The 15,956-nt window shown below is 43.3% G+C and overlaps 1 protein-coding gene and 1 non-coding gene across 2 annotated transcripts; both read left to right on the forward strand.

Annotated features, from left to right (window-relative positions):
- Window positions 1-6,906: 6,906 nt before the first annotated feature.
- LOC136553107 (small nucleolar RNA Z247) lies at window positions 6,907-7,045 on the forward strand. The gene has a single exon (XR_010783015.1). It is a non-coding gene; the product is annotated as a small nucleolar RNA Z247 (small nucleolar RNA).
- A 3,893-nt stretch (window positions 7,046-10,938) lies between these two features.
- LOC136552565 (nodulation receptor kinase-like) lies at window positions 10,939-15,604 on the forward strand. Its single transcript, XM_066544123.1, has 12 exons — window positions 10,939-11,191; window positions 11,439-11,589; window positions 11,848-11,919; window positions 12,005-12,076; window positions 12,285-12,353; window positions 12,444-12,649; window positions 13,050-13,270; window positions 13,573-13,699; window positions 13,776-13,844; window positions 13,973-14,162; window positions 14,501-14,633; window positions 14,824-15,604. The coding sequence occupies exons 1-12, from the start codon at window positions 11,113-11,115 to the stop codon at window positions 15,163-15,165; spliced, it is 1,731 nt and encodes a 576-aa protein (XP_066400220.1). The 5' UTR covers window positions 10,939-11,112; the 3' UTR covers window positions 15,166-15,604.
- Window positions 15,605-15,956: the final 352 nt, after the last annotated feature.

The raw sequence follows: 15,956 nt of genomic DNA on the forward strand, positions 1-15,956 counted from the left end.
GCAATACTCATCCACGCACCAACCCTCAGTAAAGCTTCCAGTAGAGGTTCTCGGGGCCACCTAATCAATGGAATCGCAACCCGAACCAACAGCGTCCACCGTACTAGCACTAGAATGGCAACCAACACCCCCTAGCAGCGGAGTGGCCAGCAGACACCATGACAGGGAGCGCCTAATAACACTCCCATGAAGACCAGTGCACCTAGCACCCCAACGTATGCTATCATTGTAGAGAAGTTGGGCATTTTACCAACTATTGCTTCAGAAAGCAGAATCAGCTAACACCCCTAGGGTCAGCACGGTAATCCAAAAGGAATGCCTTAGAAGCCAGCACCCAACATGGAAAAGGTGACTCATGTGTCTATAGAGACGGTGCTTGTGGAACTAGAAGTCATGCTCGGTACTGTTTGATGTTAATTCCACTCCTACCACTGTTCTTTTTCTATTCTAGGAGTTTCGCATTATTTCATATCACAAGCATTTGTTAGAACGCATAGCATACCCTTATGTTCCATGAAAGATCCTATACTAGTAAACTCACCAAGAGGTAGTATGCAAGCTTCTTATTGTTGTCTCCCAACTAGTCTGTCCTTAAGGGGGGTAGAGTTCAAAGTGAGCCCCATTGTGTTGAGAATATCTGGCATTGATGTGATTCTGGGTATGGATTGGATGAAGCAAAACCGGACAGTCATTCAGTATTAGGAGAAGGTAGTTGTTGTGTCCACACCAAATGAGGATAGAATTAGTGTCGATGTTGTAGTACAAGCACAACCGATAGCCACAGTGAACCAGCTTGATGATCGCGTCAATAAGGAGGTCCTAGTAGTGGATGAGTTTCCTAGATGTGTTCTCCAATGACTTTCTAGGTATGTCACATGACCGTGACATTAAGTTTATTATTGAATTATTACCTAGAACTACACCTATAGCTAAGCGTCCATATAGAATGGAGGTTAATGAATTAGAGGAACTTAAGAAACAAATAAAGGAGTTATAGGAGAAAGGTTTCATTTGTACTAGTTCGTCACCTTGGAGAGCACCGGTTATATTTGTTGATAAGAAGAATGGTACCCAGAGGATGCGTGTTGATTATCGGTCACTAAATGAGGTTACTATCAAGAACAAGTACCCGCTACCTAGAATTGATGACTTATTTGATTAGTTGAGAGGTGCTTGTGTTTTCTCTAAGATTGATCTTCGTTCTGGTTATCATCAGTTGAAGATTCATACAACTGACATACCCAAGACAACTTTTACTACGCTGGTATGGTTTGTATGAGTACACCGTTATGTCCTTTGGTTTGACCAATGCACCTGCATACTTTATGTACTTGATGAATAAGGTGTTCATCGAGTTTTTGGATAAGTTTGTGGTGGTATTTATTGATGATATATTGGTATTCTCCAAAATGGAAGAAGAGCACACTGAACATCTAAGGTTGGTCTTACAAAAGCTCAGGGAACACAAGTTATATGCTAAGCGAAGCAAGTGTGAGTTTTGGTTGAAGAAAGTTTCTTTTCTAGGGGGTTGGAGTGTTTAGCTACTTTTTAAATGCTTCAGATTTCTCTCCCTAAGGACTTATCTATAAGCGAACATCCAGGACTTACAGTACAGCTATGAGGGCTATATGGCTCTGGCTTTAGCTCAGTATGAGGACATTTTCTAGCTTGTTAGAGATTACCTTTATGGCATAAGAATGACTTGTCAAATCAGGTATAGGACAGCCTCTACACTTATGTGTATAGTCACGATGGAATTGTGCCATTTGACAGGGGTTCCTATATCTATTTGCCGAGTGAATCTAATGGCCCTAACTTGTTAGATGAACCTTTGAAAGGCTTCATAGTGAACTCTATCTGCTCACCTTGAAAGTGTTTTGGGAGTAATTAACCCGGGCATATGTGTATCATGACTCACAGTGAAAGTGTACAACCTCTGTAGAGTGTAAAACTGGTATATCAGTTGTGCTCATGGTCACGAGCGGCCTTAGACCCTTATGGAATAGACAATCACTAAGAATTATCCGTTTATGCTATTCATTATTTATGTTTACATTGATCATGTGTTTACTATGGGATTAAAACAACTTGTTGCTATTCTTATGCTAAAATTGTGACAATTAAAAGTTGAATGTTGTTAAACATGTGTCAAGCCTTTTGAGCCTTATGAACTCCATGTTACACTTGTTGAGTATACTAGACTTGTGGTCAACCAGTTGACGTCCCTATGATATGAGCTTTCGTGAGAGATTTTTCTTTATACTTCCGCTACATTTATGTGAAGACTCTGTCTTATTATACATGATGTAATAAACACTTATGATGATACTATCTATAATTTGTCGGCTTATGTGTGTGACTGATCTCTGGGCGCACATAAGATTATGCATCCCATTTTATCCTTAAAATCGGGTGTGACATGAAGGCTATGAAATAGGAATCCCCAAATTCAAGATGTTAAATCAGAAAACTCACCTATGAACTTAGGGATGTTTGATCCCCACATAGGCATGATGGCAAATCTTATGATATAGAGATGATGCTCTGTCACCTTGTTCGCTTTTCTATGTACCTTATCACTCGATTCCCCGCAAGTAGCAAAGACAACACAGAGAAAGTCCAAATAAGAAATTGAAGGAGTTTAGAGGAGATGGGGCGTTAATGATAGCAAAATCCTTGTGCGCTCTTATACAAACCTGATTCCTCACAATCGATCTGCGCAAGAAAAATCTAGGTGAAAAGGAATTTCCTCGACCGATCAGATCTGAACGAGGAGGGGGTGGAAGAAGAAGGGGTTGTACCTTGTCGTTCGATTCCCCACTACTAGCAAAGACAACACAGAGAAAGTCAAAATAAGGAATTGAAGGAGGTTAGAGGAGATGGGGCGTTAACATCTAGCGAAATCCTTGTTCGCTCTTGTGCCAACCTGATTCCTCACAATCGATTCACGCAAGAAAAGTCTAGGCGAAAAGGAATTTCTTTGACCGATCAGATCTAAGTGAGGAGGGGATGGAAGAAGACAGGGTTGTACCTTGTCGCTCGATTCCCCACAACTAGCAAAGACAACATAGAGAAAGTCCAAATAAGGAATTGAAGGAGTTTAGAGGAGATGGGGCGTTAACTGTCGAGCAGAATCCTAGGTCGCTTTTGTACCAACCTGATTCCTCACAATTGATCTGTCCGAGAAAAGTCTATGCAAAAAGGAATTTCTTCGACCGATCAGATCTGAGCGAGGAGGTGGTTAAAGAAGAGGAGGTTGTACCTTAGTCGCTTCGATTCCCCACAACTAGCAAAGACAACACAGAGAAAGTCCAAATAAGGAATTGAAGGAGTTTAGAGGAGATGGGGTGTTAATGTCCAATGAAATCCTTGTTCGCTCTTGTACCAACCTGATTCCTCACAATCGATTTGCGCGAGAAAAGTCTAGGTGGAAAAGAATGTCTTCGACCGATCAGATTTGAGCGAGGGGGACAGAAGAAGGGGGGTTGAGTGCTTAAATAGGAAAAGTATTTAACATAAAGAGACCCGAAATAAATTTAAATTAACCATACCACAAAGCTCAAGAGTTTTCTTATAATTAATTCTCTCCTTACAAATAAGAGCGCAAGACTTGTCTTACTTAGATTAGCTGACCATAAAGCTCCTTTTTTAGGGGGAATCATGCCCACAGCCATCCCATAGGTTATGTGAGGCTGATTTTCTCACGTTGTTTTTAAGGTGAAAATAATTCAACTAAATATATTGTACCATGCTCAGCAGAGAAAAAGCTTTCAGGTTTGCATTTCACTATTTAAGCCCTGTCCACCAACTATCGTGGGTTGGACCAAGCTAAAGGCATGTTTGGATTCATTAGAGCAACTCCAGCCGGCCCCTACTTGAGACCCCCTCATAGCTAAATATAGGTGTCTAGGACAAAAACATCACTTCAACAGGGCTCCTACTATAGACCCTATATTTGGTAGGGCACCTAAATCCTCCCTTTAGACCCTATTCTTGTTGGCTCAGCTTTAGGCCCCTAGAAGGCCATTTTGGCCGGTTTCTTCCCTACCCGCAACTGAACCCCCCTATGCATCGTAGCTTGCTAGCCTCTAGCTTGTCGACGGTCGGTGTCAGGCCTGCCCTAGCGCTGCAGTGCCTTCCCTCTCTTCGGCTACACCTCCATTCCCTTTCTTCTGGCAGGATCTCTCTCCCATAGCCCTCTTCCCTCCCCTTCCTTCGGCAGATGTCGCCGTCGATGTGTAGGGGCTTCCCTGGCGGCGAGGCCTCCCTGACAAAGAGGGGCTCCTGACCCATCTTCGGCTACTTCCTGGCGGCGCGCGCTAGAGCTAGTCGTGAGGACTGCTAGGACTCCACTCTAGGGTGCGGCGTGGCGAGCGGCCTCTTCTCTAGGTTGCGGCGCGGAGAGCGGAGTGACTGTGACTCCTTCTCCGCTTGACTTCCCGCGACGGCGCTCCCTTCGCTCCTCGTAACGGCGCTCCCTCAGACTCCCATCGGATCTGCTACTTTCGACACTCCTAGGGACGACATAGACTCCTAGGCCACTTCCTCGCTCCCCACGATGACGAGCGACTCCCACGCCACGGCGCTCCCTACCATGACTCCCCTTCGGATCCTGGCCAAGTTAGTCTATGAAAACCGGATCCATGTGTCATTGGCGAAATTTGGGGACTCTAGTTTGAGGGACACTGTTGGAGTGCATTCTAAAAAACAAACATGGCCTATAAAAAGTAGGGGCTCCATTTTGGGCTAGTGCTGGAGTTGCTCTTAGCACTAAAAATTAGCTAGTTAATAGCTAATAACTGTTAATTTTTAGCTAGCTAATTTTTAGCAGGGTCTATTTAGATCCACCTGCTAATAGACGGTTGCATAGTGAGTTGAAAGTGCACATAAACTATTAACATCTATTAGCAACTCAAAACCTGCTAATAGAAATAATAGTTAGCAATCCTCCAACTAATAATTAGAATGTTTTATTAGTAGGTCTGTTTGGATATACTAGTACTAATTTTAGCTGCTAATTTTTAGTATTAACGTAGCAAACATGCCCTAAAGGCCAATATAAGAGTACAAAATAGAAAAGGCCTAATAGCCACCAAAGCTCATTTTGTGTTGGGCCATGGGCCGGCTTCCAACGTGCTTGGCTAAAAGAAAAAGATCAATTTTAGCTTCCTGAACTATCCTCGAAGTTTAGTTTTTCTTCTGAACTCGAAAATCGGGTAAACCACATCCCTTAACTTTTAAAACCGTTCATTTTACCTCCCTGGCCCAGTTATAGGTGTTTTTTAGGCGGTTTTGTCTTTTTCTTTTTTATTTATTTTGGCTGAATATTTGAAAAATCATAGTAAATCATAGAAAAATCATGAAATGGAAAATCTAAATTTGTTGGACTCCACATGAGTAGATCTACACAGTAAATAAATAATATGGTATGTTTTAGTACAAAGTTTTTGCTAGTAGCTTTAGATATATGCTTTTCTATAATTAATTCAAAGCTGCAGTTTATATGGTCCAATTATGATGATTTTTTATGGTAGGGCTAATTATTATATGATTGAACTGTAGTAAAAAGTTCATGCTCATTAGATCATGTATAAATGAGTTATAGATTTATTTAGTTTTATGCTTGTTAAATAGTTTTAAAATAGTTAAAAGTGTGTAAAAATAGAAACGAGTATGAACTTTTTACTAAAATTAAAGCATACAATAATTAGACCACCATGAAAATTTCACCATAATTGGGCCATAGAAACTGCAGCTTTGAATTAATTATAGAAAAACATAGATCTAAAGCTACAACAAAAACTTTATACTAAAGCATACTATATTATATATTTAATGTTTAGATCTACTCATGTGGAGTCCAAAAAAAATAGACTTTCCATTTTATGATTTTTTGTGGTTTACTATGATTTTTCAAAAATTCAGCCGAAATAAATAAAAAAGAAAAAGACAAAATCGTCTTTGAAAACCACCTATAACCGGACCAGGGAGGTAAAATAAACGGTTTTAAAAGTTGAGGGAGATGGTTTACCCTAATTTTAGAGTTCAGAGAGAAAAACTAGACTTTGAGGATAGTCAAGAAAATAAAATGAACTTTTTCCTCTGTGAAATGAGGATTGCTCCGTAGGCATCAATATTCAATCCATCCTCCACTAAAAAAAATCAATATTCAATCCATCCGTCCCAAAGTCCAGTAGTATATTCGAAACTGAACTTGCTGCAAACAAGAGAGGTGCCGTATTTTCATCGTGTTTATCTGGTTCAATTTGTTTTTGTGCTCCAGGTCAAAGGCAGATTGGAGAAACGACTTTGAACGAAACAAGTTCTGGATCCCATCAGATACTCAGACGGGTTGGTGTTCCTCTTAAGATCGGTAAGCTGCCGACAATGTCTAATAACAATACTAAAAAACACACACATTGACATATTTCTCCCTCACCCTGTTAGATGATATGATAGGTTAGCCCTGGTATGACCAGGTTCATGGTATTCTAGATGAGATCTTATTAGATGGCAGGTTAGCCTAGATTATAGGGATTATTGTTGTAACCATATATTGTTGTACTTGCCACCATGGAGGGGCTATTCCTCCATATATCACAGAAGAAAGTTGAAGGCGAGCTGCCCGTTGTGAACCCGGAGTATGAGAAGTGGGTTGCCAAGGACCAGCAGGTCCTCTCCTACCTCCTCACTTCTCTCTCGCGGGAGATCGGCTCTTAGGTCACCACGGTGACCATGGCGGCGTTGGCTTGGGCCGCCATCGAGGCGCTCCATGCGTCACAGTCAAGGGCTCGAGTCATCAGCACCAGGATGGCGCTGGCCACTGCGTCCAAGGGTGCAGCCTCTGTAAGTGATTATTTCACTAAAATGAAATCTTCAGCGGATGAAATGGCCTTAGCAGGGCGGAAACTGGAGGATGAGGAGCTTGTCTCCTATATACTAACCGGGTTGGATTCTGAATTTGACTCGGTTGTGACGGCGGTGTCGACACGTGTGGAGCCCATCACCGTGAACGAGCTTTACGCTCAACTCGTCGCCCACGAGCAGCGTCTAGAGATCCGCGGCGGCGGACAACAGTACTCCGCGAACATGGTTGCCAAGGGTGGCCGTGGTGACCGCGGCAACTACTCCTACAACAGCGGTCGTGGCAGCGGTCATGGCAACCGTGGTGGCTTCAACCGTGGCGGCCAGAAGGGAGGTCATGGAGGAGGATGCTTTCAGCCTGGTGTCTGTTGCCAGCTGTGTGGCAAGGAAGGGCACCCCATCGTTCTTTGTTTCAAACGATTCGATGCGTCCTTCACAGGACCACCGCAGAAGAGTGCATCTGCAACAACCAGTTCGTACGGTGTGGATACGAACTGGTACATGGACACGGGCGCCACCGATCATATTACTGGAGAACTGGAAAAGTTGACCGTCCTGTGACAAGTATCATGGCGGGGAACAAGTACATGCTGCCAACAGGAACAGGTATGGAGATCGCTAATGTTGGTCATAGTCATTTGCATTCCCCTAATCTCCATCTAAGAAATATCCTTCATGTCCCACAAGCACACAAAAATCTTTGCTCCATTAACCGTCTCACTCGAGACAATAATGTGTTTCTTGAATTTCATCCCAATTATTTTGCAATCAAGGAGCAGGTGACGAAGAAGGTCATTCACAAAGGCAGATGTGAAGGAGGGTTGTATCCCTTGCAGTCAGCACAAAATAAGCAAGCACTCGGTGTCATCAAGCCTTCTACATCCCTATGGCATCATAGGCTAGGTCATGCATCGTCCCGTGTTGTGCAGCAAGTTCTGCACCGTCATAAACTCCCTTTCGTTCATGAGTCAGATAAGACTAGGGTTTGCGATGCATGTCAACAAGGCAAAAGTCACCAATTGCCTTACCCTAAGTCGACTAGTTTGTCAAGTCATCCTCTGGATTTAGTTTTTTCCGATGTGTGGGGGCCTGCCCCAAGTTCTGTTGGACGCAAAAACTACTATGTGAGTTTCATTGATGATCACACCAAATATGTTTGGGTTTATTTTTTGCGTCACAAATCAGAGGTCTTCTAGTGTTTTCGTGATTTTTAAAACCTTGTTGAACGACAATTTAGTCAAAAAATTTGTACCATACAAACAGACTGGGTGGAGAATATCAGGCCCTACACTCCTTTTTTAATCGCGTAGGCATAGATCATCGTGTCTCATGCCCTCATGCACATCAACAAAACGGTTCAGCGGAACGCAAACATAGACACATTGTTGAGATGGGTCTCACACTTCTTGCACACTCATCCATGCCATTGAAATTTTGGGATGAAGCCTTTGCCACAGCTGTGTTCATCATCAATCGTCTTCCCTCTAAAGTCATCAGCCGATCACACTCCTTTTGAGCGTCTGTTTGGGAACCAGCCTGACTACAGCTTCTTTTGCACTTTTGGGTGCGCTGTATGGCCCAACCTCAGACCATACAATTCCAAGAAACTCCAATTTAGATCCAAGCAGTGTGTCTTTCTTGGCTATAGCAATATGCACAAAGGTTTCAAATGTCTTGATCCAAAAGAAGGTCGTGTCTACATCTCTCGTGATGTAGTGTTTGATGAAACTGTTTTTCCATTTGCTTCACTTCATCCAAATGCTGGTGCTAGGCTTCGCTCAGAGCTTGCCCTTCTTCCCGATATACTCAAAAACCACTCCTTGGATTTTAGGGATGCAAATCTACATAATCCACATTTGTTATCTCCTGCCTCTACTAATGAGTTACCCAAGTCTGGTGGTGTTGTTGCTGAAACAGGAACAGGAACGATGCCTGCTGATCATCATTTTATGTGTTCCCCATCAGGGAGCTGCCCTCCAAACGAAGCTGATTCGGTGGCAGCGGCGTCAGGGAGTTCAGGCGGATCGGCCTCGGGATTAGGCGGCCTGGTCCGGTCGAGCGTGTCGCCTTCCTCGCCTCGCGACACGCGGGGAAGCACCTCCGGATCCTCTGCGGCACCTTCAGACGGGACTGGCATGGCCACACCAACCCCGGTGCCGCATGGTGATCCCATCGACCAGGAGACAACGCCTGGCCAGCTACATGGCGACGTGACGCCGGATTCGGCTGAGATCCTCTCGCTGGGATCCTCTACGGCGACTGGATCAGTTTCACCTCCTGCGCCAAGACCTGCAACTCGCCTACAACATGGAATTCAGCAGCCTGAAATTCGTACTGATGGCATAGTACGCTGGTGCATGAACTCTCAAACATCTACAGAAGAGCCAACCACAGTGGAGGAAGCGCTTGGTGACCGAAATTGGGTAGCTGCTATGGATAGCGAGCATCAAGCTTTGTCACGCAACAAGACATGGCACCTCGTACCTCCCCCCAAGGGGAAGAATGTCATAGGCTGCAAATGGGTATATAAGATCAAACGTAGAGCTGATGGCACAATTGATAGATACAAAGCACGCTTGGTTGCAAAGGGGTTCAAACAACGGTATGGGATTGACTATGAAGACACGTTCAGTCCAGTTGTGAAGGCAGCAACCATACGTCTGATCTTGTCCATTGCAGTCTCAAAGGGTTGGTCTCTTCGTCAACTCGATGTACATAATGCTTTTCTTCATGGCATTCTGGAAGAAGAAGTGTATATGCATCAACCACCAGGCTACGCTGATCAAACTCATCCCAACTATGTTTGCAAGTTGGACAAGGCACTCTACAGGCTTAAACAAGCACCTCGAGCATGGTATGCAAGGCTGTGCAAGAGATTGGAAAGTCTTGGTTTTGTTTCATCTAAAGCTGATACTTCGTTGTTTTACCACAATCAGGGCAAATACTGCATTTTTGTGTTGGTATATGTAGATGATATCATTGTAGCAAGCTCCTCACAAGATGCAATAGAAGCACTGCTAAAATATTTGCAATCAGAATTTGCACTGAAGGACCTAGGTGACTTGCACTACTTAGGTATTGAAGTTAAAAAGCTATCAGATGGGGGGTTACTGCTTTCGCAGGGAAGATATGCAGCTGATCTGCTTGCTCGATCTAGAATGAACCGAGCCAAGGCTGTTGACACTCCTCTATCTGTTTTAGAGAAGCTCAGCTTAACCGATGGTACAAAGCTTGGAGATGAAGATGCAACACGGATATACAAGTCTTGTTGGGGTATTACAATATTTAACTCTAACAAGACTAGATATATCCTTCTCTGTCAACAAGGTATGTCAATACCTCCACTCGCCTACCACTATAGACTGGAGTACAGTAAAAAGAATCTTGCGATATGTTTGTGGTACTCTGAATTATGGGCTTAAGATCAAGAGATCAAAGTCGATGATGGCCAGTGCTTTCTCTGATGCTGATTGGGCGGGGTGTCATGATGACCGCAGATCAACTGGTGGCTTCGCTGTGTTTCTAGGTGAAAATCTAGTGTCATGGACAGACAGGAAGCAGGCGACCGTGACACGGTCTAGCACCGAAGCTGAGTATAAGGCATTGGCAAACGCCACGGCTGAGATGATGTGGGTGCAGAAGTTGTTGAGCGAGCTCAAGATTGATCACCCCAGGGCTGCACGGTTGTGGTGTGATAATTTGGGGGCAAAATATTTGTGTGCCAATCCTAGTGTTTCATGCTAGAACAAAACACAGAGATTGATTTTCATTTTGTTAGAGAACAAGTGGCGCAAAAATTATTGGACATCAGATTCATTAACTCAGGCGATCAGTTGCCGATGGCTTCACCAAAGCCATTTCCGCTGCGAAGCTACGACAGTTTAGAGTCAATCTTACCTCCTAATTTTACACACCCTTCCCCCCTCTCTGAATTTCAACCAGAGCGAAGGAGCATCGCGCTGACGCTGGTCAAGCCTGTACCGTAGCGCCCACCCCCCGTGAGCATACACGGCCTAAGAATATCCGGGCCTGGGGCAACTATCGATGACGCACCGGAAGCAGTGCAGGTGCAGCGAAAGAAAAGCGCGCCGTCGCTGTCGACGGCCGTGCCGAGCGCCAGCAGACAAGCAGCGACGCTACAAAACAACGCGCCAATCAACCGCCCCACTGCTGACCCTTTCCAACCTCCAAGCTCCCTGCCTTCCGCCTGCCAGCCGGCAGCGGTGGTAGCGGCCACGCCCCCATGGTATGGCCGCCCGCTCCCTCCTCCTCTACGCGCTGCTCCTGGCCCTCGCCACCGCCGCGCCGTCCCACGGCCTCACTCAAGGTAGAGTCTTGCCGTCATGATTGAATCCTTTTTTCACGTTCTGATTATCAGCTCGCGCGCCCTGAGTGCCGATGGAATGTTTGGTGGATTGCATCAACGACCGGATTTTGCGTGCACACGGCAGGCTACTGTTTTTGCATCTGACTGACGTGACTTACTGCTGCTTCCTTCCTAATTCAATGCTTCGGTTGTGTCGTTGTGCTTCTTTCTGATGTGATGGTGGGGTTTTCTGTTGACTTTGACACAGCGGATGTTGCGAAACGATTGAAGGAGGAGCTGTCACAGAGGAACCGTGGGCATGAGATGCTCGAATCATGGAACGGAGACCCGTGTTCTCCGTCTACTTGGGAAGGGTTCTCTTGCGAACCCAAGGATGGTGCCCAGGTCGTCATCAAGCTGTGAGTGGTCACCAAAAAATGTGGACGTTTGCTCAGCACGCACATGTAGTTTTGAGAACACGCCGGCAACACCTATATTTCCTTGCTGCTAATCTGGGATTTGTTGTTCTTGCGCTGTGAATTCGGATCCTTCTATGTCGCTCCTATAGTCCTTGCCTTTCTGAGTTTCTTCTTTACCTTTTTGATAGAGCATTGCATTTGTGAGTTGGTGTTGAATTGAACAGAACTGTGATAGGCTGGTATTTGCGATTTGCGTAGGAACTTTTCTTCGAAGAACTTGCAAGGGCCAATTCCTGCAGCGATTGGTAACTTGACGGAGCTAAATGAAATGTATGTTTCACTGTCTGCTTTCATGTGAATTCATGCTTTGCATTTGCTAGGTGTTGACTTTATTTTCTTACTGCTGTGGGTGCAGTTATCTTCAGTATAATAACTTCACTGGATTTATTCCGGCATCATTTTCTGCTCTCAGACACCTGCGAAAGCTGTAAGTACACGCTACCTTGTTCCTGTCTTTTCTCCTTATGTTACAAAGATGATTGCTTCAATCGAATCAGTAAGCAATTCTAGATTTTGCCATCCAATTCAGAACATCTCGTTTCCATTTGATAACATACTCTTCTTACATCACGTGGATAATTTGTATAAATTCTACCAACAAGATCTAACTGAACATTGTCATTTAATTAATCCAGGTCAGTGATTTGCAACCCCTTGTTGAACAATAAGCAGCCTGATGGATTTTCTAGTGGCGTAAATTTCAGGTGAAATTCTGTTATGATGTTCAACTTTTCTTGTCATATGTGGCGGAAACATAATTTTACTATCCTTTATTATTTCTGAAAATTGAAAAGCCATGGAGGATGTGCTACCCAAGAGTACTATAGCTCACCTGCTGAAGAGTACCAAAGCCCACCTGCAGTTGCCAGTCAGAAAGTATTTGTTATTGGTGGTGTCGCTGGAGGATCTTTGGCATGTACTGTTGCACTCGGATCGTTCTTTGTTTGTTTTAACAAACGTGAACGGCGTTCTCCAAAAAAGGACTGCTCTTCTACAACAAGTATGTCTCCTGCTGCTAAAGTCAGATAGTAGATGTCTTGCACCCGTACATTGTTCGATCATGCTGTGCAGTCTTGCATACATCAATAAAATTTCTCTGTATATTTGAAATCAGAAGCCTTTATATTTTCTTATTTGGTGGATGAAACGGACCTTTTGTGCGATGTATAACCTCTAAGATGCCATGTACGATTACCAGAAGCTATATGATTGAGTAAAAGAAAGAAAGCACACCAATGATAATATGCCATGAAAACCATTTGAACAGAATCCTCATTCAATTTTGATTTCAGTGGGAGACTAGCAAGAAGAAAGTAGTGCAAATGTTTCATTCTTCTGTGCATCCATGGCTTAAATACCTAATACATAAGTCAATGCTTGTTTTACACTGGTCTATGCAGATCCTGTTTTTCAAGAATGCAGCATTGATAACACTACAAACCCTGCAATACAACAGTTGTCCCTCAAATCAATCCAGACTGCAACAGGCAACTTCAAAACTTTGATAGGAGAGGGTGGGTTTGGATCAGTTTATCGAGGTGCATTAGCAAATGGGCAAGAAGTTGCAGTAAAAGTCCGCTCAACTTCATCGACACAGGGAACACGTGAGTTTAACAATGAGGTACAGACCAATTCTACCCACATTAGCATCATTTTTTTCTTCTGAAGAAAACTATACTGGCATAAATGAATCTCGTGGGGAAGAGTTTGTTCTTAATCATGGATGTAGCATTTGGTCGTGTCACAATCTTCTCTGCAAAGTTATCTTCAGTTGCTGCTGCCATATCTTGCAAAATATTCCATAATAACTATATTCTATGATGTGGTCAAATTTGGCATCAACCCTGTTTCTTCGTTTAGTTCTATTCTTTTATTTTTACCATACATATCTGTTTAATAATTTTCCCCTAATCACAAGTGCAGTTAAGACTTCTTTCTGCTGTGTGGCATGAGAATTTAGTCCCACTTATCGGCTATTGCTGTGAAAAAGATCAACAGATATTGGTCTATCCGTTCATGTCCAATGGCTCACTACAAGATCGCCTCTACGGTATCAAGCTTCACATAGTTTTTTTTTAAAAAAAATCAGTTGGAAGACCCTTATTATAATTTTTTTCATTCTGTAGGTGAGGCATCAAAAAGAAAAGTTCTTGATTGGCCCACGAGACTGTCTGTTTGCATTGGTGCTGCTAGAGGTACAAGTTTTTTTAAAAAAAGAAAAAACTCAGTCCACTTCTACAATGGGATTTAACTAAATAGTATTCATGCAATTGAAAGACATGCCATGTTATTTTATGATCTTACCTTTGCTCTACTTGTTCAGGGCTAGTATATCTGCACAATTTTGCTGGGCGTTGTATCATACACAGAGATATTAAATCAAGCAACATACTTCTGGATCACAGCATGTGTGGCAAGGTTGCGGACTTTGGGTTTTCCAAGTATGCACCACAGGAAGGTGACAGCAATCCATCAATGGAAGTGAGGGGAACTGCTGGATATTTGGACCCAGAGTAAGTTCTCTCATCTCTTTCACTTTGGAAACAGTGGAAAAGGGCTGGAAGACTGTAAGTTGAAAATAACGGAATAGTGGTGATTTAAATAGATAGAACAATATATTGTTTGGTAAGAAAGTTGAGTGAAATTTAAATGTTTTCTATTAACGTGAACATAGCATTATCCTGGGAGTAAGTTGTCCAAAATGACAAGGTTCCCATCCATTAGATATAAGTAGACCACGACCTTTATACCACAATATTATATGTTACTAGTTGATATGCTAGATCATCACCTGTATCAAATCTTTCACATTATGTTCATCATGTTTGGGTGTTGTTTTCTTTTCTTTTAGATACTATTCCACTCAGGTGTTATCAACCAGAAGCGATGTCTTCAGTTTTGGAGTAGTCCTGTTAGAAATTGTGACGGGAAGAGAACCTCTTGATGTCAAAAGGCCTCGTGCTGAATGGAGCTTAGTTGAGTGGGTAAGTTCACACTGCACTCTACAATCAATTTTTTTTTAGCAAGCACTCTACAATCATCCATTGTACTTTGTAACATCATCTGTTTGGAAGCTGGCACTACTCTATATTCATCATAGTAGTTTTGAAAAACAAATGATATATTTCAGCTCCAGAGTCCAAAAATAATCTTACGTTCATCCGCGCCATGCAGGCAAAACCTTACATCAGGGAGTACAAGATCGAAGAGATGGTGGACCCTGGCATAAAAGGGCAATATTGCTCAGAGGCCATGTGGAGAGTGCTCGAGGTTGCATCTGTATGTACCGAGCCCTTCTCAACCTTCAGGCCAACCATGGAGGATGTCCTCAGGGAGCTGGAGGACGCTCTGATCATTGAGAACAATGCTTCTGAGTACATGAGGTCCATCGAAAGCACTGGGACTCTGGGTTCCAACCGATATCTGTCCATTGACAGGAAGATGTTTGCGTCAGGGTCGGCGCGAATCGACTCAACTAAGGGACATTTACAAACAATGCCCTCGCTTCCACGGTAACTAGATGCACATTATGATTTCATAATGGGCGTCACCAGGGATGTGATCAATGTTCAAGGCACATCTAAGAACTAACCACGCTGAGCCTGAGCATAAACATAAAGGGATCACGTGGTACTCTGTACCATGTACAGAGCCAATCCAGTGGTGAGAGCACGATCAGCGACACCTACACTGGGAAATGCTTTCTGAAGCCAAGAGGCTTTGCTAGTTTTGCCTGTTGAGTTTCCATTTATTCGATTTTGATCGCCCAAAAGCAGGCCAATGTGTAGGCACAACTATTCTTTGAACCATTAAACACATAAGATATGTGTTGAGGTGACCTCTCAAAAAAAATGTTCAGGTGTATGAGCCATCACTTCATTATTTGAACTATTTCTGCATTGAGAAATTGTAGTACTCTTGTTGTAATTCCTCTTCTTGCGTAATAAAAAGGAGTTTTCCGATTTACAGTGGGATGATTTTCTCCAAACAAGTATTGTTTGAGCAGGTGCAACTGAAACCTAAGGCATTGAAATATGGTGTCTGGGAAAAATGAGTCTCGTGAAATTTAGGAAAAAGCAAGTGTAGGTCACAAAAGCAAGCAAACCTATATGATCATCACAAGAAAGCATTACGCCAAAAATATGCAGAAGACTGATGATCATCACAAGAAAGCATTATGCCAAAAATGTGTCCAGTGTTTCAAAGGAGCTGTAGTTTCTAGGTGCCAAACGAAGAAATAGCTGGTAACCCAAAAGATACCCACCAGAAGATGCATCTTGTAGCATACACCAAACTTAGATCACGGG

This window comes from Miscanthus floridulus, chromosome 4, assembly GCF_019320115.1.
Source record: "Miscanthus floridulus cultivar M001 chromosome 4, ASM1932011v1, whole genome shotgun sequence".
NCBI classification, from domain to species: domain Eukaryota; kingdom Viridiplantae; phylum Streptophyta; class Magnoliopsida; order Poales; family Poaceae; genus Miscanthus; species Miscanthus floridulus.